Source organism: Gobio gobio (genome assembly GCF_949357685.1).
Source record: "Gobio gobio genome assembly, chromosome: 5".
NCBI lineage: Eukaryota > Metazoa > Chordata > Actinopteri > Cypriniformes > Gobionidae > Gobio > Gobio gobio.
In genome coordinates, this window is record NC_137101.1 from 20202859 (window position 1) to 20229000 (window position 26142).

At 39.8% G+C, this 26142-nt stretch overlaps 1 protein-coding gene across 1 annotated transcript in view; it reads right to left on the reverse strand.

Annotated features, from left to right (window-relative positions):
- The window catches only part of snd1 (staphylococcal nuclease and tudor domain containing 1), a 219096-nt gene that overhangs the window by 21081 nt on the left and 171873 nt on the right, over positions 1–26142 (reverse strand). Inside the window, exons 18-19 of the mRNA XM_079817701.1 lie at positions 20425–20566; positions 1380–1503 (exon numbers count right to left, since the gene is read on the reverse strand). Of these exons, the coding sequence (XP_079673827.1) occupies positions 1380–1503; positions 20425–20566 (266 nt within the window). The remainder of the gene's footprint in view (positions 1–1379; positions 1504–20424; positions 20567–26142) is intronic.

The following is a 26142-nucleotide window of genomic DNA, read 5'->3' on the forward strand; positions in this document are numbered from 1 at the left end:
CGGTTCATCCAAAAGCACTGGACAACTTGATATGGAACTTCCAAACAGAAAAAGTTTGCTACCAAAATGGCACTTTGGTACCCACGTTTCCACTGACTTTCTGGTTTCGAACTTCTTTTTTTCTTCATGGAAATGACTGAAAGGGGCTACACTGCATGGCACCAATTTACCAGCACTTTGTTGAAGGAAAAGGGGAGTATAAGTGATCTGAAAACATCCTACTTTAGAAAGACCAAAACACTAGTTTTGCACAGTACAGGTGGTTATTTTTTATGGGTCGTCAGAGAGAGTTGATCTTGTATTCATAACCTCATGCTCTCAAAGCACAAGAAGCCTCTCATATTCATAAAGAGCAGTTCAAAGCTCTGCATGACACCTCAAACAAAAGAGAAGTCAAAGAAGAGTTTCCATACTCATCTAATCAAGCTGAGACATTCCGACCCACTCAAGACCCCCTGCCTGCTCCAAACCATCTACTTATGCTAAATCACCTCAATCATCCCAAAACCACCGCCTGATCCAGGGAGCCATGGCTCCAAAAAAAAAAAAAGTATTTTTGCCGGCTGCAGACTGATTTGTCTCCACCCTCACTGCGTATCACAGACTTAATGAGCTCTTACTCCACAGAATGATACGGCCCTGGTGCATCGTGGGAAAACACGGCCCCCACAGCCGACTGGGACGTAGAGAAAGTGCCCGTTAGCAACAAACATAACATGCTAAGAAAAAAATAATAATCAGGGAATCCACTTCCCAGAGGCACTGAGCAATAAAGAAAAACTTGTAAACAATTAAAAGAGAAATTCTAGGAATTCTAGGAGTTCAAATGAGATTTTAAAAGAGCATAACGACATCAACAAAAACACCAGCAGATGCCTGAATAATGGGTCGCCCCAATGAGTATGCAGCCTGTTCAGAGTTTACAAGAGGACAACAGAAGCTTCCAGACTCCCTAATGGACAAAGAACTCATTAGAGCAGTCCAAGGTCCTGCAATCTAGGGCAGATTATACTCATAACCAACAGATGGTAAACTATAAATTTATTTCAACAATGAATATGAGGTTAAAGCGATCCCTGTGAAGATAGTTTGCTGAGAAATGATGCCTCTCTGCTTTTAATAAAACATTTAAAAAAAATTATGTGCCAGAATTTTAATACAAGTACACTCCTACACGAAACATCAAATCACCTATACTTGCCACCTCAGCAAGATGACTCATCTTTCCCGCTCAAAACCAGACAAGAACATCCTGCACAGCAGCTCTGACTAATATTTTATAACATTTATTTATTAAAAGAAATTAATAAATGAAAAGGTCTTTGGTTTAAACCAGGAAACTCAGACGCCATTAGAAAACTTTTTTTTTGAGCTCTCACCATTCTCCGTCAGCAAACTTTGCGATGCAGAAATCCCCTCTGCGCGGGGCAAAGGATCCTTCCACTGGAGGCTGGGCGGCAATCTCTCCTCGCATGCTCTCCATCAGGTTCTCCAGCTTAGTACCTGCAGAGATGAGGATGAAAAAAAGGTTAACATCTGAACAAAGTAGGGATACGTCAAGGATAGGTTGACTTGATTTGGCCTCACGTTCGAAGACCAAGAATCATCCTGATGGAGCGATTGCATGATTAATAGCATAATGGGCCGATTTGATGAGAAATTGACGCATTAACCTGCGAGTGAGTGGCCTCTGCCAACATCGTTTCTCCAACAATGAGGCTCTGATAGCCCTGGAGAGGAAGAGCATAATATTATCCTTGTTTAGCCAAACGGCAAATACTAAATTACATTCATTTGTTGACAACCAACGTCCATTGAGTTTTTGCTGGGCCTGGGGTCTGTTGCAAATACGGAAATAATATTGGATTAAGACCCACAAATCCTTGCCGCTCTAACGCACTAGAGCTCGCTTAAGGGGGGACGTGTGACCCAAGCGAGCTCTCAAATCAACCAAAGGCCAGTAAGGTTTTACTGTCAAAATGGCTTGAAAGGGCTTTTTAATAAGAACGTCAACTACAGATATTTACTTTTTTTCCAGCCAGACTCTTGCAGCTGTTCACTCATTTCTCCCAACAACAGAGCAATCAGTATAATCGCTGAGGTGTGGGGTTTGCTGGGGTACGGAAATGTGACAAAATGGCCCCACAGTCAGGCATGAATAATGTCGTAAGAGCGCAAAGCAAAAAAGGAAAAAGCGAGTGTTGTAATGTGCGACAAACACCAAACATCCCTCCAGGAAAGCTGTTAAAATAAGCCAGCTAATGGGCCTCTCTTAATCTGCTCATTTCGCCCCCCTCCTCTGACGTCACTGGGGTTTATTACGAAAAAGGCTTGCTAGCATCAGAATATTTGCATGTATTAAATGAAAAGACAAGGATAATGAGGGGAGAGAGAGAGAGCGCGTTTAAAACATGTACCGTAAATCTACATTCAAGCAGCCTTAAGCCTGCATGCGGCTAATTAGCATGATGCCAACTCAAACAGAGCAACGCTAGCGTGTAAACGTATGTTTGGGTACGTGTGAGGGGCGCAGGGGGGGATTTAATGGCAGCTTTCCAAGAGGTGTGGCTTAAATGCTCTATTTTATTGGCTAACCCACCAGCATCCAGCCTGCTAAATGGTTAATTAGCACATATGGGAAGACACGTGCACACACACACACAAACCTCTCAGCTGATCCTCGCACAGTAGAGATATTAGCAGCGTTTTGAGGAGGCAGCAGTTTTTGAGAAGTGAAGTGGGGGAAACGAGGCTGTGTGACTGTGGGTAGAGTAGCGTGTCAGATGACAGCTGAACGTGCAGCCTTGATTTATTAAACTAATTTAAAAAAGTTTTGCATTTTCTTCCCAGGCAGCAGGGCAGCGAGTGTGTGTTTTCCCGGCTTCGTTCATCCATGCCCCACTTCCAGCCCTGCGAGAGCTCGCTAAATAATAAATAAGGAGGGGGGTGTCCTCCGTACGCGTTATAAAGGTTTAATGGAGGCCGCACGTTTAACCCAATTAATCCAAGAAGCACTCAATTAGAACGCATGGACCGGGCAGAGAAAAAGTCTCTATTATAGACAATGGCTGCTAATTAAAATGAATGAACTGGCTTATAAAACATGTCAAAGAATACAAAACTCACTCCAAACACTGTTGAAGTAATCAAGAATTGTTCCAGACGTCAAATTTCATCCTTCGCCAGGTGACAAAACATATGATAACTAATGATATTTGATAAAGTAACTATAGGAAGGTGGCAAATACGATATTAAAACTACAGAAGGTGGAAAGGTTTTAGTGAATAACTAATTAATTTGGTCTATTCACCTCTCAAAACTATTATTTGGCTTCAAGACTCAAATTTACCTTTGGTTTTGGAAAGACAAGGGAGAATACATTTATGGGTTATCCATCCCTTTATGTCACAACATTCATAAAAAGACCATGAAATCAAAATTTGTATAATTAATATTTTAATAACTAATAACTTTTATGGAAGTTTCAGTGTTTACTATAAAAGATGTATCCATGCACATCATTATTTTTTTTAAATCAAAAACATTAACTTTCCTCCTCGCAATGACAAATCTTCGACTCTGATGATGCGTGCAAACGACAACAATCCAACGATCCAATCAATTACCGATTAACAAATTCAAGTCCCGCCCCAAATGTTTTATTCTTTGAAAAGCATTCACTCGAACCTACTTCCCAATAGGGAAGGAAAGATGATCGCAATTTCCTTTTCATGATGACTTTAAGGCTGTGTTTACACTTGATCGATTAAAACACTAGTGCGATTGCTGATAGTGTGGTACATTTGATTAAGTGTGAACGCTGCTATCTGAACCCTTGTGCGCACCAAACAAGCTTTTCATTGGTTTTGATCCGCTCTCAAATGAACTCCGCTTCAGTTTGACTGAAATATAAACGCAACACGGACCAAAGACATCTAAACTAACCCAAAATACCCTAAAAAGTGCTGAGTGCTGAAGCATATCTGTTTTTCTCATCATAGAAGCTACATTGCCCATTACATTTACTAGGTACAAGTGTCAGAAACACTTTTTCTTGCTGTAGATCTTCATTTGTGAGCAACGGAGGAATTCCTGCCACTGTTTTGACGACTTTACACATTTTATAAGTTCTCAGCTGGTCAAAATACCATAATATGTACGCACACACATACTGTACAAAGAACGAATTTAGCCCAGAACACAGCATTATTCGGTAAGTTCAGTTGCAAAATAAATTTTTTTGATTTGGTAAAAAAAATAAAATACTACTGAACGCCAAGCGAACCAGGACTAAATGTTTTTTTTTTTGGTCTGGACCAAAAGAACCAAGAGAAGGGAACTAAAAGTATGAATACACCCTAAGCAGTACTGTGAGAGTACCATAGTATAGTGGTAGTAAAGATATTAACACCACAGTACTTAAGATATATATACCATGGTATTTACATGATAAGGTATATACTTCAGAGAACATGTTACAATGTCGGGTTGAAAAAAACCACTAATACCATTGCACTTCTATGTTAATCAGCAACTTAACAGAACTCTTGGGGAGACTTGGTCAACTTAAAAATGAAGTACTGTTAATTTGTGTTTTTGATCTAGAAGCACGCTAACAAGATCTGCAGTGGTCCATATGGCGCAGGTTCAGGTGTTCAGCCCTGCTTACGTTCCCTGTATGCTTCATTACATCCTCCTTGGCTGATATACTGGAGGATCTAACGAAGGATTCAGCTTTAATTATGGTGGGGTCGTGTTCTCTAGCGTCTACTGTAAATCTGCAACACTCCCCTGACTGTGTGCGAGAGAGTTTTCAGAGCATCGTGCATTGCACACGGCTAGCTCGCGGTCAGCATGTAACGTTAATTAGCACAAGCTGAACGCGTCTACGGATTTGGACTCACCTCCTGCTCTGATGAGGGACGAGTGAGCTATAGAGGACATGAGGTGGGAGCTTGCAGATGAGCCAGAGAAAGTCAACTGTGAGATGAAACGTTTTTCTATTCAGATAACACGGTGAGCATGACCGTCAAGGACTCTTAGCTAATGTAAATGTTTAATCTCCAAAGTCAAAGGTTCTCTGCATGAAAAATGCCTCTCTCATACACACCAGAGTTGTCTTTTTGCATTTTAAAATGACTTCTCATTTAAGGCATATTTCCCAATTTACATTCACTCCGAACTCCGAAGCGACATAAATTACATTCAAGGACATTACATTTCATCAGTTCATGAATTCCCCCGGAATCAAACCCATGACATTGACTTTGGTAGCGCCATGTTTTACTGAAATAATGCTAATATTAATTTAAAGGTCCCGTTTTTCGTGTTTTTATTTGAAGCTTTGATTGTGTTTACAGTGTGCAATATAACGTGTTCATGTTTCGCGTGTGAAAAAAAAAAACAGTATTTTTCACACAATTTACTTATCTGTATACTGCTGTTTTCACTGTCCTCAAAAGGGCTTGAAAGATTTCCCTGTTCTATGAAGTCCCTCCTTCAGAAACACGTAACGAGTTCTGATTGTGCCAGCGGTTCCCGTGTTGTGATTCGACAGCAGCATAGCGCACGCAGAGCGCACGTTACCGGAAAGGTCACGCCTCTTACCATAACGGGGATGCATGCGCTCAATGATCTCTAAGTACAGTGTCCCTGGGAAAGCCAAACAAAGGTGACTTGACTCCGGGATGAAAATAACAGCGTCTCGCCGACATGGCGACAAACAAACTATACGAACGCAACCGAACGCAACACTTCCTCTACTCCACGCGGGAGCAACAAGACCACGCCCCCTTTTTCGCGTACTCTTGTGGGCGGAGGTTAGTCGACATACTGCTCTACTGACGTAATTAAAGCAGGAAATACCAGGATGTAGTCATAACCAGCCGTTCGCTGTAGGCTTTGAAAGGGAACTTCTGTTAAATAAAATATCTCGCTTGGCATTGAACTTTGAGCTTTATAATTTTACAGGTATTATATATGCTCTAACAGCAACATTACACACTAACTAAAGTTTGAAAAATGGGATCACGAAGAACAGGACCTTTAATATTTTATTTTTATATTATTTGAGTGTTCAACTGGAAAAATACTCATTTTAATTTAATATTGTATTTTATATTATGTGCGTATTAAAGGGGTGGTAAAACACGATTTCACTTTTCTAACTTTAGCTGGTGTGTAATGTTGCTGTTTGAGCATAAACAACATCTGCAAAGTTACAACGTTCAAAGTTTAAAGCAAAGGGAGATATTTGCTTTAAAAAAAATCCATTTCTAAGGACTACAGCAAATGGCCGGTAGGGACTACAGACATTCCTCCAGGGTTGCTGACATCACCAGCCCCAATATTTATTTAAACCCCTCCTCCGAGAATAAGGGGGGCGAGGCCATTTTTTATTGCTGTGGAGAAGAGTTGTGGTATTCTTAGATTTCATGTGACGTCACAGTGGCGCGGGCGCTATTTGTAGGACTGAATTGCAACATGCCGTCTATCTGCTGTGCTGTGGGCTGTGAACAGCAAATCTGGTTAGTAGGCTGGAGTGTTGTTGCCGCAATGCCGGATTGCACGTCCACTTTGTTCAGGCTTCCTAGGGACGGAGGAGTTAGGGATCAAAGGTCATCTCGCTCTCTGTGCTGCACATTTTACGGCGGAAAGCTTCTACAATCTTCGTGAGTTCAATGCAGGATTTGCACAACGGCTTGTCCTAAAAGATGGAGCAGTTCTAACTTTAAAAACAGAAGCTGTTTACGGGCCACAACCTGCAAGTATGATTATTTTTTGTCGATGTGTTTTCCTGTAATAGTTCGTATTGTTAATTGTAGCAAGGAAGTAAACAAATGACAACGCTGTTTGGCTCTGCAAACCAGTTTGTTAAATGCTCATTCATACTTAACGTTATCCGACAAATACCTAACGTAACAAACTTTTTTAAAATCTCAACAGCGAACTTGGAATTAGTGTAAATTATTCTTTGATTAGAGCTTTTATGTATTGTTTATCTACATGCATGCTAAACATGGTTCTGTTGGAAACCATCAGACCGTTTTTACAAGGAGGGACAGAGCAGTGTAGAATAAAGGTAAAATATATGAAAAATAATTTTAAAAAATTAAAAACGAAGCATGAACACATGTTACAGTGCATCCCCCAAACACAATCAAGCCTTCGAAAGAATGTGTTTTACCACCCCTTTAATCAAGTTTAATAATGAAACTATCTACATACAAATACTATATAATAGAAATTTATTTTATACTTTATCAACCACTAGTTTTAGTTTTTAGTTTCATTTTAGTTTTTCGTTTACATTGACATTTTATTTCAGTTTACTGTTTTTAAACCAACAGTTTATATTAGATTCAGTTTACAATAAATCACATGTAAAAATGACATCCCATTCTTAATCCGTAGGGTTTAATATGATACCATAATGGAGATAATCAGTGTTAGTCACTTTACCGGTCATAATGTTATGCCTGATACACACACTATATTGCCAAAAGTTTTGGGACACCTGCCTTTACATGCACATGAACTTTAATGACATCCCATTCTTAATCCGTAGGGTTTAATATGGAGTTGGCCCACCCTTTGCAGCTATAACTTATGGAAAGCCTTCCCAGAAGAGTTGAAGCAGTTATAGCAGCGGGGTGGGCCAACTCCATATTAAACCCTACAGATTAAGAATGGGATGTCATTACATTATGTGCATGTAAAGGCAGGCATCCCAAAACTTTTGGCAATATAGTGTGTGTATATATACCCGTTTGGTCCGATCAAACAGATGGGCTACTGTCCTGTATCTTGATGTATGCACATCTTGTCCACCTGTTGGCCCTCTGCTATCAGAACAGTTATAATGCCCATCTCATCTCACCATGGCCTCTCTTGGTTGACTGAACTACATTAACCTTCACTTTTACCATTTTATTTGGATTACTGTGATAGTCACTTGCAAGACTCACAGGTTAAGCTGTGAATATTTACAAGAATGTGTTAAGAATGCGAGAATCCTGGTTTGTTTTAAAGGTCTCCATCTCAGTTACGCTATATGTGGATGATTCACTCCTCCCATATGACACACCATCTTGACATTACAAGCTATGAGGGATGAGCACTGCTTGTACACACATGGCATAGCTGCAAAAAGCCCTATAAATAACCCACACCTGTGTTTATTTGCATTGGAAAGATGAATCTACCGTAATCGCATCCAGTGGCTCTTCTACGCCTATCTCATGTTACCCACAATGGAACCAAGTGGAATCAACCTCTCACTCTGAGCTTTTTACACCATTTGAAAACAACAGCTGGAGAAAGAGAGAGAAATCCACAGAGAGAAAGGTCGATGCCACAGAGACAGGAGAGCATTTCAACATACATCATGTTTATTGCTTCTCTGTATCCCATAAATTAATTGTTTGCTAAAGCGAGCTTAACTATTCTTACGGCTCATACTCGGGGTTAGAGATTTGAAATACAGTCAGTAACTCATCCCACGTTGTTTATGCTACATCCTTATGGCTTGATATAAGGTGTGCCATTATAATTATGAGTGTGCTCAGACTCACCATTTTTGCCTGGGAGATGGAAAACATAGAAAATAAAATCTCATTGACTTGCATTGATATCTGTAGACATCGACAGACTAGAATATCAGAAGTAGGCAACCACATAGCAAATGTCCTAAGCAGCACCCAAGCAACTACAATGTACTAAAAAGCACTCAGAACACCTCAGCGACTTCACAGAAACGCCCTCACAATTCCATCTTAAAATGTATTTATATGTGCGGCTACGGCAGTAGCTGAGAGCAAATCATATTCAAATGCACAGAGAAGAATGATTAGAACTAATATCAACGTTATTGAGATATTCCAACAAACGATTCCCAGAGGGAACAAGACTAAAGAAATGAGACTATTAGTATGTCTCCAAACCACCACATTAAACAGAAATTCAGCCACAATTCCCATGCATAAATACTGTATGTTGTGGGAATCTCACAAAATCTGTAAAAAAAAACCCCCAACTCTAGGGCTGGGCGATATGGCCAAAAATCATATTCCGGTATTTTCTACGTTTTTTTATTTGGATAATTTTGTTAAAGTAAAATACAGATTTTTTTTCACATCCTGCCCAGTGATGTCCTAAAATCAATGTTGATATTGAAGGCTATAAACAAATACAGTGAATGTAATGAAGGCTATATGCAATATATTATGTGCAAAAAGGGCTTTTACAATCAAAAAACTAAATTAATAATTTTGTTTTTAAATTTACTAAACTAAAAATGAAAATAAAAACAAAAGCATATTAGCCTATATTTGATTAACCCATTATAATGGTCACGTTCCTAAAATTATACTTGTAGGTTTAAAATTCCACATATGGCACATTTATTGTCCAACAACAAATTAGAAATATGTATACTTTAGTCAGAATTATCGCATTCCCGCATGCACACGGCGGCGCTCATTCACGTAAGCCTGAATTTCAGCGGAGATTCACTTGCAGAAGACTCGTCCTCTCCTGACAGCAAAATGGACATATTTGCATGACATTCTAACATTTACAGATGGAAAATATACCTGTGAAATGTAGGTTATTCGCTGAGGAGAGCACCACATTTCACACGTATTGAACACTGCAAGGATTTATCTGTCTGTCAGCAGCACAAGTAGCCTATCTCTCAGAGCATCTGACAGGGCAAGCTGCTTTAAACTATACGTTTTAATTATATCTTACCAGTTATTTTAAAGCCCTTAACAGGGGCGATTCTAGGATTTTCATTTTAGGGGGGCTCAGCCCCCAGTGAGGGTGTGAAAAAAATAGTAACACTTTAGTTTAGGGTCCAATTCTCACTATTAACTAGTAGCTTATTAGTATGCATATTAGGATATTGGCAGTTAATTATTATTTATAAAGCAAATATTAATGCCTTATTCTGCATGACCATATTGTACATCCCTTAAAGGTGTGGTTCCGTGGTTTTTTTATAGGCTTGGTTGTGTTTATGGGGCGCAGTAGAACATGTCTTAATACTTTTTTTTTTTAAAAACGCCATATTTTTCTTATATTTTACCTTTATTCCACACCGCTGTCTCCACTGTCCTTTGAACGGCTCGTTTGCTTCCTGCTTCTGTGAAGCCCATCCCTCCGAAAAACGCAATGGTCTTAGATTGGTTAGATGGCGTGTTCACGGGGGCAGTGTTTATGTTAATAGCAAGGGTTTATGATGTCACCAACCCGGGAAGAAGCTTGTTGTAGTCCAAACCGGCCGTTTTTGTAGGCAATAAACTGCCATAACTTTAAAAGACAATATCTCCATTTGCATTGAACTTTCAGCGCTGTAACTTTGCAGATACTGTTTATGCTCAAGCAGCAACATTACACACTAACTAAAGTTAAAAAAGTCAAATCGCATGCAACCACCTCTTTAATCATAATGTAGGCAGGTTTATAATCATGGAGATCCCAAATGTGAGGTAGTAAGGGGGGTTCGGGTGCTTGCTCCCCTGAGAAAATTTTGATTTCCATGATCTACATATGTGCATTAAGATACTCTGAACGCTAAAAAATTTGATAACAATAGCTTGAAAACTATGTCAGTGGGCAGATATGACTGATAACGTTTTTCAGTGTTTTCTAATGTCCATTTTCATGTTAATTTACTGAAGGCTACCAGGAAAGCTAGTTAACTAAATGTATTAAATTAATTCACAATATCTACACATTCATTACTAATCTTATGCCCAAAAGGCTTAAGAAAAGCAGAGCTTTTTTATTTACTGAAAGCTACAAATGGAATTATTAATTTACAATATGTACACAATAATTATTAACCTTATGCCTTATCTGAAGAAAACGGCTTTGTTAATATTGTTTGTTAATGATATTATAAATGACATTACAGGCATATTTCAATTAAAAATGGCAAAATTAGACAAAAGTTTATTAATTTGCCTGAATATTTTGTCATTTGCTTAACATTTCGGACTTAAAGCAGCTGTCAAATATGAAATGTTTAGTTTAGCTATACTTACATATCTAGCACTTGACGTTGAGTCATGCTGCTAAAATTCGCGCTCAGCCTCAGCAGCATCTGTGCGTACATAAAGCCTGCCTACTCTGATTTGATTGGTTTTATCAAATATTTTGACATTGACGAGCGGTGACACACCAATGAGGCTCAGATCAATGCACACACCTCTGCTTCTGACGTGCGCTCTGTTCGGCGCCGCTGCGGATTGAAAAACACGCTGATTAAAAGACGGGACGAAACCGAAGCCTCCCACCTGTTTCATGTGTTTGAAAGGTTAATCACACATTTTTTAGGGGGGCTGGGCAGAAGTTTAGGGGGTTGAAGCCCCCCTAAAAAGGGCCTAGTGACGCCTATGGCCCTTAATATAAAGCATGTGTCATGTTGAGAATGTGTCAGAAGTTGTATCATGCACTTTCCCTGCATCAGCAAACAATGCATACTCCGCTATTTTTCAGATGTGCTCATATCAATCTACTATATATCGATATAAACGGTATTTCCTCATTCCGTATCGTTTCTAAATATATATATATCGATATATTGTACAAACTCGATATACCGCCCAGCCCTGCCCAACTCAAGAAAAAAAGTTAACTTTTTTTTATAAGACTATTGTAACATTCTTCTCAAATTCTCAATACTGTTCAAAGATAATCTCAGTGTCTTTACTGTACCGAGAAAAACAAAAACAAAAAATCAACAATAGATTACAGTAAAATACTGCATTACAACCAATGACTTTTGAGAATGATTGAAATTACAAACAAACAATAAATAAATACATTCAAATAGTTAAATTCCAGGCACATTATCACAAAAAGAATTATGTGGGATTTGTATTTAATTTAAATGAAAATGTTGAATTAAAAAAAAATCTTAATGCTCCTCAAATTGGCTTCATTTTCTCTGAGCTAAGTGTATCGTTTTATTTTTCTTTCTTTCTTTTCAGGTGAATTGTGACCTGTGCATGACAAGACATGGGGGAATTTTTTTTTAAATATTAAATTGAATCATCATTAAATAATAATACATGAGACATGTTTAGCTCTTCTAAATTATGTAATTAGCAAATATGACTGTGCATGACGGTAAGGTAAAACGGTAACACTATATTACAGTGTCCTTGTTAGTAATAACAGTAAATGATGCATAATTACATGAAACTAACCGTCAACCAAACCCTAACCCTATAGTAAGTACATGTTGTTAATTAATAATACTCGGTACCTAAATATATAATTACACCTTACAATAAAGTGTAACCAAATCAACTTATACTTGTGGTCAAATAAAAAAATGTATAAGGATTTATAAGGAATACCACCCACGGAGATGCGCATCTAAAGAAATAATCAAGCACACACTGGCCAAAGAGCTAATGATCAGCCCTCTCTCAAAGCCTTTTGCAGTAACGTCTTTATCTCTTTCAAACAGTGATGTTCATTCTCTCTTTTCCTTCCTCTCCAGGTAAAAGCAGCAGCCCACGCCGAGCTTAAGGACAAAGCCACATTTCACACTGACACCGGGGCGGCACGTGGCGACGTGGGCTTGCCCACCTGTCCGCTCGTCTCATTAAACATTCATTGGCGGGTGGACTGGGTCCGTTCTGCAAGGATGAGGGCAGTATTAAAGAATTTCACCTCCCCTCCTGGCGCTCTGATTGACTCTGAGCGGGAGACGGGGCGGACGAGCCCCTGTGGGGGAGGGAATGCGGAGAAAGGCAGATGGAACGACCTCAACGAGAAAAGATTCACCCACTGCACATCTACAGGCTCCTCCAGCTGCTTATAGCATTACATTAGGGAAAACAAACAGAGGCAGAGAGACTAAGAGCCTCTGTTCAGCGGCAGGGCGTGAGAAACATGACATGTACATACACACGGACGCACATAAAGAGGGATATAGACAAAACAATCCCAGGGTTGTGCACAATGTGCACCATTTTGGTGTACAGACAGGCACAGCGGTTTCACAGCAATCAGTCCCCGGTGCTAAATTACAGCTCTGTGATTTCAAAGCCATTGTGAAGAAAGGGCAGGGGCAGCGTCTGCATGTGTTTTTTTTCCTCCCATCACGCAGACTGTGGGTGAGACCCTGACTCTGCGTTTTGATTGCACGTTTACAAATAGATCCATAAAGCTCTGCTGTGCTCCAGGCTTGGAGGTGTGCAAAGCAACTTTTTGGTTTCTGCCTCCTTAAAAGTGGTCATGGTAAAGAGGCCATTTTGTTACCTGCTTCATAATCTTATAAAGCTCCAATAATCCTCAATAATGCTTCATAAATCCAAAAGACTGAGAAAACCTGGCTTTGAATGCAGGATTACAGTAAAAAAAATAAAAATAAATGCAAATAATTGTACTTGATTTCCAAACGTAATTATTTTGGGAGCTAAACTGACTGTTTTTGATTTTCGCGAGTGCGTCACAAAACAATACTAAAGTCAATTATATAAATATTGAAAAATAAATAAAATTAATAAGTATTTAAAAGCACAATATGTAAGATTTTTGGATTAAAGTGGACCCCTAGAACAATGTTATATATTTTGTTGACGTGTGCACTTACACTATCCCAAATGTTTCCAAGAATGTTTAAATCCAGCAATTTGACATCATACTCGCGTTACCCACGATTTCTGGTTTAATTTTGTAGAAACCACGGAAACACCAAAGACGCTTTAATATATTATGTGCTTTATTAGACAGGTGAGCAACTGTTTGGATACATTCATCGACAGAAATCTAATCATTGTTAAATAGCTCAACACAGTACAGGCCTGTACACACCGGGACGAATATCGTACGTGCTTATCGCCAGCGTTTTTCGTGACGTTTTTCGGCGCGTCTTGAGTGTTCACACCCAAGCGATTTTCACTGGCGATGCGCAGAGTGAACGTGCACATTCAGTTGATGGCGCTCCCAGTACACAAGGTGGTGCTGCGACACTTCACGCTTCTGACACTTGCTTGTCACACAGAAGAAGAAGAGAGACAGTATTTATGTGCTTGCCATAACCATAGATATATTACGTCTATGGCCAAAACCATTCACACACTTTTTGCTAACTGGCAAGTAGCATTAGCAGCTCTTCTTTGTCTACTTTCTACTACTTCGTCGTATCAATGCGTGTTCGGCAAGAGCGTTTTGTGCTTGAGCACCACCAAGTCGTGTTTTACTGTCACTTCAGCAGCTCCAGGCACGTGAACAAAAGCGCCGATCTAATTGGTCGGACAGTTTTTATTTAACGCACCGCGTCAAAATAAAAAAACGAACCCGAGGCGTTAAAAAAAAAAAAGACGCATTTACGCCTGCCGTTTTTTGCGCCGGTGTGCACACTCACATTGGCGCCCTTTGTTTAGTCACGAGGCATTAAACGTTGGCGATAAACACGCGGTGTGAACAGGCCTTAAGTCTTATTGTTTAAATCTCGTTTTCTTTATTTACCGCAAGTACCATGTTTTACAGTGCCTACTAGTATAGATCTAGCTTACTGCAGTGTGCAACAAGTGTCTTATAGTAGCCACAGAGCGAACGCACAGAGTAGAATTATAACAACTTTCAACTAATCATCTAATATAATAAAACAGCGCTGTGTTACCCCACAGACACATGACCGGAAGAAGCGGAAGCGGTCGTCTGCAGCATAAAAGCTCCGTGAAATCAAGGCTGTTTTGAATAAGTGACCTCTATGGCTTTGAATTATTTCATAATAATAATACCTTTATTGTTGTATAAAATAAAATACATTTCCTAAATAACATTACTAATTAACAGCGGAAAAGGAAAAACATCTTGAATGAAAGTCAGGAACATTACAGACAATTACCTAAAGCCTCTTATAAATCTACAGAACAAGGTTTATCCCTGACAAACAGGAGATGTTCAGACTACACTCGAGTGCTAATCAAGAGTGCTTCACACTGCGGCTCACACCTCCACGCCTACAGACTCCCCTCCAGCGCTGAAATCAATACAAAGTACCAGCGTTCACCCCCCTTAATTAAATCAATATCAAAGCATCGTTTCCAGTCACTCCACTTGTGAAGCACAACCAACGAAAAAGGATGGCTTTGCAGAGAACCAACAGTAAGGTAATAAATGGAACCAGAAAGTGGTGGATGTTTCTGGGAACAGCGAGTACAAATTAAGTCGAGACAGAAAAAAGAATCCCCCCCCCCCCTGCTAGGCAAGTGGGCTGGACTTCATTAGGTGTAAAACAGCTGTTGCATGTAGGGGTGAGTGGTGGTGGATGAGTATAAACTGGCACCTGGTAAGGGAACCACTCCAGTCATTAAGCTCTGTGCCAGAGACGGCCTCCCTACCCTCACCGGCCAAACTAATATAACCACTGTCCAAGACACTCATGAACCAGAATTATCAAACAGATGTACAGTATCAGACGGTCTCTGCTGGATTTAACCAAACCAAAAAAAAAAACATATGGTTACTATATTAATAAACGTATTAATATTTAAACATTTTGGAAAGATCGACAAAACTATTTTAATGTCATGCCGTAATATAAAAATAAACTGTTTTTAAATCTCCCTAATATTTCCAGTTTCTTCATAACAGATCAGAAGTGCAGAGAGGGGGGGAAATAAAGACAGGAGACAAACCTGACACACATAATTATACTCACCGCAAACTGACACAATTATACTCCCAAATATCTACATAAAGTGACAAACCCATCTCTGTATGAATTAGTTCAGCAGCTAATGCGTCTGTTGCAGATCTGCTTGCTTGACGCTAATGCCGAAATCTAATCTGTCAGTGCGGGTAACTGAAAGTGTTCATTACTTTACTGAGGTTTCAGTTACACAACTACATAGCACCCCCACCCTAGAGAGAAATTACACGGCCTCTGGAGATACACACAAACGTTCCTTTGCCCAAGGAATTCCATTTCACTACTGATCCCACACTTTGAGTAATTAAATCTAACTAATTAAAGAACACAGAGAAAAGGAAAAGAATTGATAGAGACAGAGAGAGACAGCGCGCACAAGCTTTTCTCTTCTCCGCATGGGGTGCTGGAAACCGGAGATGTTATCAGGGCGATTTGTGGGTGTTTAGAGTCTTTTAAATGAAGTCGTGAGCTGAGATCATCACAGCGTCAAGCCATGCATTAACCGCAGACTGCGCAGTGCTCATAAGAGATGGCAGCTTCAGCCCTGTGATACCACAAAATCAATCAGAGCTGTTTATTTTCAGTCAACACAACTCCGTATAACAGCCTGCGTTTGATTCGGAGGGGAAAATAACTATGCGGAGGGTGCAGGCGTGTTCAGCACAGTGGCTAAACACACATTGCAGACATGTGCTCTGATTGAAAAACCGTGTGACATATGCTGTTATACTCCTCACTTCTCTCTAGAGATGGTTTGAAGTCAGAAAACATGGATTGAGAGTTGACCTGCAGGAGATGGCTGTGCATTTATTGGCATATACCAGTTGATGGTCTTTGCCAATAAGATGATGACAAAGTGGTGAACTAAATCTGTAAACAACCGCAAAGAAGTCCAAATTGAATCTTTTTAAATCAAGTCAATAAACTGGTTGGTCACTTTGGTAATAGGCAACTATTATCTGCCCATCAAATGCTGAAAAGACCAAAATGTCCTCTTCACACTGTCTCTGGTGTCAATTAGTAGCAAAAATGTCCTCTAACTGAAGGCAAAATGAACAAGACTGACTTACTGTACTGTAGACGCATACATTCTCTGTAAAGCTGCTTTGAAACGATGTGTATTGTGAAAAACGCTATACAAATAAATGTGAATTGAATTGACTATAGAAAAATTAGCTTGAGAATAAGGTCATCTTATGAATGGGATTCCTGTTTTCCTTTATAAAGCTGAAGTGTGTAATAAAGGGGATGTCTAATGCGATTTCATGCACTCTGACTTATTTACACTGTCATGGCTTGTTTCCACTGAGCGGTGCGGTACGGTTCAGTACAGTAAAGACCATAAACATTACAGATCACATCTGAAGTAACTAATAATTTACATATATCGTAAAACAAATCCTGTGAGACTGAGGCGCTGCAAATCGTGTGATTTTAGGCCAATGTTTTGGGTGTAAGCCAATGATGCCCTCTGTCGTTAGGAATAGTAAGATGGCCGCTCGAACACTTCTGGTGGCTTCACTGCCTGATGGCAATCCAGTCATTAATATAGATCAGTGGGTAAGGTATGCTTCGGAATTTGGGTACCATTCATAACTTCTGACAATGAAAACGACAAATATTGTGTACCGTACTGAATTGTACTGAACCGTATTGCTCGGTGGAAACAAGCAATTAAAGAGTTGAATTCTAATGCTAAACACGGCCAAAGTTAAAAAAAATTAATTGGACGTATGGCAGTATTTCTGTTCCAAAATTTGTAAGTATTTAATACAATACTTCAGGATTCGTTTCGGAAAGTTTCCGAGTATGGCCCTGTATGACATCCTAAAGGGTGGAATTCCTTGTATGGGTACTTCTCCCGGAAGAGCGCGCACACACCTCAACCAGCGCGAGTGCAAGAGCACGGCCATCACATCAACGTGCTTTGTTCGGGTTACGGAAGCCGTCGTCAGCACTGTCATTTTGTTTTTAGACCACGAAATCAACAATGTCACCAAAGAAGTGTGTTTTTGGTTGTGAGGGAAAGTGTGTTTGTTCAGCTTCCCAAAAAACTCAGAGTTAAAGGAGCAGTTAGTTCTTCCGGGGCAGCAACTGAGTTATGCATGTGTGTTAGTTTGTCATTTCGGTGAAAAATGTTTTATAAACGAGGCCCAGTTCGACGCTGGATTTTCAGATCAATTTGAAACTGAAAGATGGAGCGGTCCCAGCGATAAGAGATCCCGAGTCGCAAATGCAGGCGGTAAGTGAAACTGCATCAACTGCGTCTGTTTTGTTTGCAATCGGCATAAGTGCATATAATTTAAACAACATGAACGTATGGTGAATCAAAAGTTATCTAGAGATGATGTATTGTGTGTGTGTGTGTGTGTGTGTGTGTGTGTGTGTGTGCTTGTGACTCTTTAGCTCCGCCCATAGCACACCTCCAGGAGCTCAACTTTTATCTGAAAGAATCGATACAGCGTATCTGTCTTTTATAAATCTGATCAAAATAAAGACTCTTCTGAGATATGAAGGATGCAATACTACTCTATAGGTACTCAAGATTAACATGAGATTGGCAGAAACTGTGTGTTTTATGTCCACTTTAAAGTGCCACAGAGCTTACATTGTTTTAAAGTGGCAAAAATACACATACACAACACTTAAAATCACACACTTACTTGAACCCCTGACATCCACACTGTATTTCACAGGGACGACTTATCCTTTAACTATATTAGAATTTTTATAAAAGATTCAAATAACGTGAAACTCTAACGCTTCTTTCAGCAAGATCACCATAAATAAATAAAGTGGAATTATTAGATGCAAAATTTGTAGACATAAAAAAGTTATGTCATAATCAAAAGGCTCGTCTTCAAAGTGTTTATGAAAATCATGCCTGCCCTGTTAGAATTCTCCTGTCTTTCTGAAGTTGCTGTGAGAAACCGGTAATGAAATTGCAAAGCGACTGGCTTGTAGGTTTTTACAGGGCTCCGCTTTGAAGTGCTCTACAAGGAATGAGACCTCCTTAACACAGTTTGGAGAGAGTGTGAGAGAAAAGGGAATGACTTTCAGCTGAAAATAACAATCCTGTTTCTCTAACGAGCACATCTCTCTCTCTCTTTCTATATCCATTTCCAATCCTCTCAGTGGAAAACATTGGCCAATTAAACAAAGGAAAAGATGCACACTTGCTGGTTCATCTGACAAAAAAAACAAAAAACACAAGACCTTAAAAAAAGCAACACAACAAAAAAGCCAAAACAGTGCAAAGCTGCAAACATACTGCATATTCAGCTCAGCGTTTTTCCGTCTTATCTTCTCGCACTACTTCCTCGCTTATTTCCTGTTTTCTATCTCACGTCTCCCTTCGTTTTGCACTATATTTGGTGTGACCTGCTTTTCTCCTGCAGCTAACCAGATAACCTGAATAATTACCTCACAAAGAACCGAGTGTGTGTGTGACACTGTGTGTGTGTGTCATGCTGCTGGTATTCATTTGGCGTGATGGTTACTAGACATGGCACAGCCGTCTTCGCTTCATCTCAGGGCAACCCACAGGGGTTAAAGGTCAACCGAGGAACTAAAGTGATAAATAGACGGGGGTCCAGAATCTCACTCTTTTGTCTAACGTTTTCCCTTAGGTGTTTTTTAACGTGTTTTGACACCTGCAGTTTCCTGAGAAGGAGTTATTTGAAGCCAAACAGCACACTAAAAGTGATGGGATTGTAACGCTCCTGGCTACGGCAGCCACAGATTTATTATAAATTCATGCTAATTAATTAATTTGTGAATTAAGACGCATTAAGAGACAATGAGAGTCAATTTTATGGTCCTGCCAATGAAGTCTGCCACTGGAACATGTAGAGAGACCCTAATTATGAAACCCACTGTTGTTTGTTGCATAATTAAGATCTTTCTACTGGTTCTAGTGTGTGTGTTTGTGCACTGCACGTGTGTATGTACAAGTGGGTGATTATGTGTAAATATGAACGAAAGAGGGACGCTTGTTTGTTCACTAAAAAAGCTCCTTGAAACACATGACAGTTGGTCCCATCATGGACTAGGTCACTACCAAGGGGGATTTAAATGTCAAGTTTAATGACTAGTTGTCATCACACTGAGCAGAGATCACTCGGGGCATTTAGGGGGCAATAAACACAACCTGCAATGTTACCTAACTGGAGTTTGTTGGAGCGGCTACATTTAATAATCATCATATCTGGAGTCTGAAGACCGCCCTTCAGATATGATTCATGCCTGGTTGAATATGGAGTTGGATTAGATGCCCATTAGTGTAAAACCCTGCGAGTATGTCGTCTAAACATAACAAAGGAAGCCAATTTAAATTATGTGATTCATAAGGCTTTTTGGTGCTGACACGGTTTGATAAGTAGAACGCTATTCATTAACATTTCCATTCACAATTGCAGAAGAATGACTTGCATCCTGGCAGAAGTTTTTTTTTTTTTTTTTCGTTTCTGTAAGCCAATCACCTGAGCTGTAAGGGTCATGTGGCTAATCGCCCCGGAGACACAGGACAACTACATTACAGATTCCGACTGACTGATACAGCGCAAGAATGTGCACAGACCCAAAACCTTCACTTAGCGAGATAAGTTTGGGCCATTACATCAAAGATGGGGAAGAATTATGCTTTACGCCTGTAGTTACAGTATGTACCAGAAGGGGCTAACTGGACCATGCTTGCATTGAGAACTGTCTATGCATTGGTTTTAGAAATGAGGGCAGCACTCACCGGTTTCCACGTCCTGTGCGTAGAAGTGCATTCCATCTGTGATCTCGGTGACATACACAGATTTGTATTTCGCCACACGTTCTTTCTGCTCCGTGTGCTGAGCTACCTCTTCTTTTGGTTTCTCTTCGTAATTGGCCCAGAGCTGTTGATAAATAGACATTTTCCACAGTTTAAAACAGGATCAAAAAATTACCAATGCACCACAGTCTTGTAATGAATATGCAACAGCGTTTGCAACCCATTTTACTTTATGAAGTAAATTGGGTTAATTTTGATTTCATGTTCACTTAAACCTATTAACACCTCAGACTCAGACCAGATGTGAGTGGTTTTCATCAGTTGGCATCAGTGTGATTTGTTGATTTGCATTTGTTGATAATCCCTTCATATGATGGGTTGGGTAACCTATTTACTCACCCATGAGAAGGTCACAATGACCTCTGCACTTCACGGATGGCAGGCGTTATTGGCAAGATTTGAGCAACGTTGTAAGAGACAGAGGGCAGAGCATTATGAAGAAAGAGCGAGCTCATTAAGACTTGTGGTTGCAAAGCACGAATTTGAGAGCGGATTTTAGAATTGTGCCAAAACGAAGGGCGAGAAGTTCTCCTTTATCAATGCTTTATGAAATGTCATGAAAAGAGCCCCTGCGTGCAGTCAAAGCAGTTTGTTTTGCTTATTAAGCGCCAAGGGTTGAGTCTATTACGAAATACAAACATAACACATTATCAGGCTCTTACGCAACTGCTTCAGTTTGGAGGCTTTATTAGCAAATGATGTTCATCAGCTATTGAAGTTTTCCCCGTTATTCCATTATTTTTTCTCTCTCCCAGAGAGCAGAAGGAAGCTAATTATGAACCAGACTTTTATATGCGCTTCCTCACAGTGCTGGATTTAGCTAATTATGTCCACCAGGACTGTAGGACCAACATTTACAGGCCAATTTCACCATCACCACCAGACTGAAAAAGTAGTGAGCCTTAAAAAAAAAAAACAGCCACCAAATTATAAACTACAGGGTCAAACTACCCAATTACATCCGATTATTTCCCCAGAGGTGTGACAAAAACAAGGGAACATGGAGGAAAATGATTCCTTGGGGAAAAAGGGCAGGGTTAATGAAGATCTAAACATGCCACGCTCTGCAAACCACTCCACAGCAAGGGCGTTAGTCTAACCCTTCTACCCACAATGCCCTGGCACAGTAACACAAAGTTATAACCATACCTGCAGGACCAATTGCAGTCACCCAGATTTGAGTGTCAACACTCGTTACCATGCCGACTGTCACAATGTCATTTCTGGCATCGCCGGTAAGCGCAGACTCTGCGCTTCCTGCGGCCACGTGACCTCTGACACGTGCCATAGAGGCAAGGGCACTTGAGACACGCGAACAGGCGGACATATGCAAAAACCCACTCTCACGTATCCTCCGCTGCAAAAGCACAAAAGAAGCCACAAACACACACTCTGACTCAAAGAGACACACTGCACCCTGGGCAAATGACCTTCTGTGAGCAACCAACCATTCTTGTTTGTTCCACATGAGTGCAGGTATATGACTGCTGGTGGGCGGGGTCATGAAGAGAAAGGATTTGTGATGTATTCTGTCATTGAGCTGCCTGTGGCCTAAATCCATAGCAATAAGCCACAAAAAACGTGTGACAGAACGAATTAAACGACAGCTTTGTTGCAGTCCTCAAAAGGATAAAAAACACATTAGAAGCGGAAACATGAGCGAAAACCTCTAACATGGGCTAATGAGAGACTCTAAACTCTGATTGATGAAGCCAAGTTCAAAATAATGGTAAAAATGTGATAAAGCACACATTCAATCCTGGTTTAGTTTTGCTAATGAAGCATTTGTTAAACCCTGCCTGAAAACCACTATGAACCAATCCAGTTGTAGTCCACAATTATCTAAAATTTGAGTGCGTAAATACAATTGACCTATCGGTAAGCCCCGCCCCCCTTAGTTACTGTTGCTAACTCGGATAAACAAACGGAGTTGCTATATCTTACAATGAAAGCTGTCAGTGTGAAAACATTATCCCAAGATGTTTTTGGACACAGAATGTTGCGTACATCCCGTCCGAATGATGGCCAAACTCTACTGATGGTTTATCAAGTTTAATATGTCCTTTTTCACTCCAAAAAATAATCGTAAGAGCTGAACAAACAAAGCATAAAAAGTGCGCATTAACGTCTCATTCACAAACTATCTCTCTCCGTTGCATTACCATTAACATACACAGCAAATTACACAAAAACACTCATACAACTAACTGTAAACAAACATACACAGACCGTATTCTTTTTCGAAGGTGCAGTTAATAACTGGTAAACTTTGTATCTGCAAAACAACTCCGATAAACTGCGTGCAAGCTCTTCCTTTCACTACGTTACCCATAGACTATAATACCCATCAAAATAGGAGTCCTCCTTAGTAGGACAGATAATGTAGACCTTCAACATATCTAAAATTTAATTAATTTACATATAACCGGTTTAATATGGAGAGGCACTGAAATGTAGACCTTCGTGTTTTTGACCTACAGTATAACATTACATGACTTGAGAACAGTTAGTTATTTCGGTTTGTGTTAGCAGGGACTTTAACCGTAACTTAACGAGAGTAGCCTATGACAAACAGAAAATCCTCTCAGGATCCCTGGAGTCAGCGTTACAGTACCTCAGGCACGACATTTTAGCATTTTTGTAGCATAAACACCATCAAACCGATGAGAGCTTCGGCTTTTCCAATGTTTCTCCATGGCGCTGCTGACACCTAAAGATGTCAGAGTTCCGGTCCCAGCGCAACTGATACTCAATTGCTATCGGCTCATCTGCGTTCGAGGGGAGGGGCTTACCGATAGGTCAATTACAGCAGGTTTTTTACATTACCTTAGAAATGCATGCTATTGCATGGCTTATTGCTTTATTAGTAGCAGTACCAGTCGTTGGAAGCAGCAGTTTTTGTCAATAGTATGTTAGTGTGTCTGTCCCTGTTGTGTTGAGCACTCAAGGAGAGGTCAGACTTCTCTTCAGGGACTAAAGATACAGCAGAGTTACATTCATAAAAACTGCATCTCACACACCGAGTTCAGGGGAGGGGGCCGTTCCAAACGCTGATGAAAGGTGACAGCGTGTCAATTCCAATAGAGTGTGTTCCGCCCAGCGAGAGCGAATCCCCATCAACACCCAGAGCGCATACACACACAAACACACAGGGCCAAAGGGAAAGAATCAAACGTATAGTCCCAGTTCATACCGGAACACACTGAACTTTACCTGCCAAATTAATCCAAGAGAGTTATATGCATCGAAAACTAGTGCAACTACAATACCCATAAGTCACCTGAAGCAGGCAACCACGCTGTATTGGGATAATGCATTTTTTTTTTTAATAAGGCCTTTCATTTTGTGTCATAGCCATCTAATAATGCTTAAAAAAAGCCATCATTGTTATTAATCAAATTATGGTAAATCAATTTAGCATTCATTATATTCATAATGAAGGCACCCTTGGAAATAAAGGCTCATTAATTCAAGAGAAGGCTCTTTCTGAAACTTCTGTTTGAGACATAATGGCACGGCACACTCATCCAACACATGCGCACACCCCGCAAGTGGTGAAAGGAATACAAAGATGCGAATTCGATGACGGGTGGAGGACATTTCCACATTGTGTGACTAAATTTAAACTAATTTTTAAATGTAAAACTAATTTAAATATACTAAGAGCCTGTTTACACATGGTCACTTGAGTTTTTACTAATCAGATAGCTATCTGATTTATCAAAACGATTCCATTTACACTTGATCACATAAATGTGTCTATATGTTGGAGTTCACGTCACTGAAAACAACCGACATGGGCTGCATTTTATTGATCAAGATCAGCTAATTTCTAAATCCGCAATAGAAGAGAGCGCAGCAACGGCACTGGTAAGATAATTTAGTTTCTTTACGTTTAAAAGGAAGATGATTGTGTGGAGCATCTTTAAAAGTGGACTTACTTTTGGTTTTATTTGCAGTAGTTTGTGCGTTGGCTTGATGAAGAGATACTCAGCTGCTCGTCTGCGGCGCTGAGATATATTAGATATTTATGCTAATTTAAAGGTGGGGTAAGTGTTATTTCAAAAATGCTTAAGAAAAGTGTCTCGGGCCGAGGACCAAAACAAACTTATAGCAAATCAGCAGTAAGGGACGTGTCTACTAATGACGGGGAGAAGAGATCGCTCAGTGCATGTCATTATTCAAAAGACACGACACAGGACGGACATTAGCCGAGTGACGACAAAGAGAGAGAAGGCAGATAAAAAACAAACGTGGAAGATGTCTGTGGAACAAAAGAAGGCTTAGGATCAGGCAAGAAGTATCCGCTTTCCAGCACTGGAGATAAAGCAACCTCTGCCTTCACTCCTTGAGTTATTTCTTCTCGATAGGCGAGTAACATTGATTTTTTTTTTTTTTTTCACAGAACTAATATATGCTGGCTTTAGCTTGAATATGCTCGTGTGTCATGTTCGCTTGCTTGTCTATTTGCGATTGTATCGTCGTTCACTTCAGCTATGATAATTACCCATTCATTTCCACACCGTATAAGCTTGGAGCGTCTAAACTTCCTCCACTGTCCGTTTCAAGCGTCAGCTTCCAAAGTGTGTCCGAAAAGTATGACAATATACTCCTAATATATGTTTGTTTCCTTTGGGTCCTCTTTTCGTGATCGATATAACCCTCTAATCTTATCATAGTTGTAATATTCGTTAGTTGGACTGTCGTGCTCGTGCTATCGAGTTGTTCATGAGAACTGTGTTTGTGTTTTTAGGATGGAAGGGATGACTTTTTCACTGAACATTCGACCTGGATTACCATAGTAACAGACATTGCTTTCACTTATTGATGACATCATACCCTCGGCCGGCTGGCACAACAGATTCCGCCATAGTCGTTGCCTGGGTTACGTATGGTGTAGAGTGGAGCTATCAAAATAGGGGAGTGTTTGTTTTTGGTGATTTTAAATCAACATCGGTTACTAGAAAGCACTTATCCCACCTTTAAATATCCAATTTAAATATACACTAGTGTATATTGAAAGAAAAACATTTTCTTTCTATTACAGAACAAGTACAGGAATAAAACAGATGGTTTATTCAACTCTAATATTTGCATGCAATTTCACTTTAGTTCTTCAAAGTGAAATTCAGATTTCCAAATGAGGAAAATACTTCAGCAGTCTAGAGACTCTTTGTTCCACTGCAATTCTTTGATTAAAACAACCCTTACCTTAGAAACTTGACTGAAGTTAACATGAAAACAAATCTGAAACCTATTTTACTTACAGGATATTCACACTGAAATGTTCATTCGATATAAGTTTTATCCTAAAAATATCCAGGTATCATTTACTGGAGCCTCGGAAACCCACAGATGGTGACTGGGATCTGAAGGCTGAAGTTCAAGTTCACCCTCAAGAACATACCAATGTTTTTTTTTATTTTTTAAATAACGTGCACAATGCATATGACAAAAGGTAAATGAAAAAATAAATAAATAAAACATTAAATGTAATAAAATAAAAGGCTTGTTGTCCACCACACATGGAAACTGCTAAATATCTACCAAAGTTAGGACAAGAGTCCCAAACACAGCTGTATATGTGGGCTATGCAGTGCTAGGTTTCACAGGCACCACAAGAAAAACTGAATTGTAATA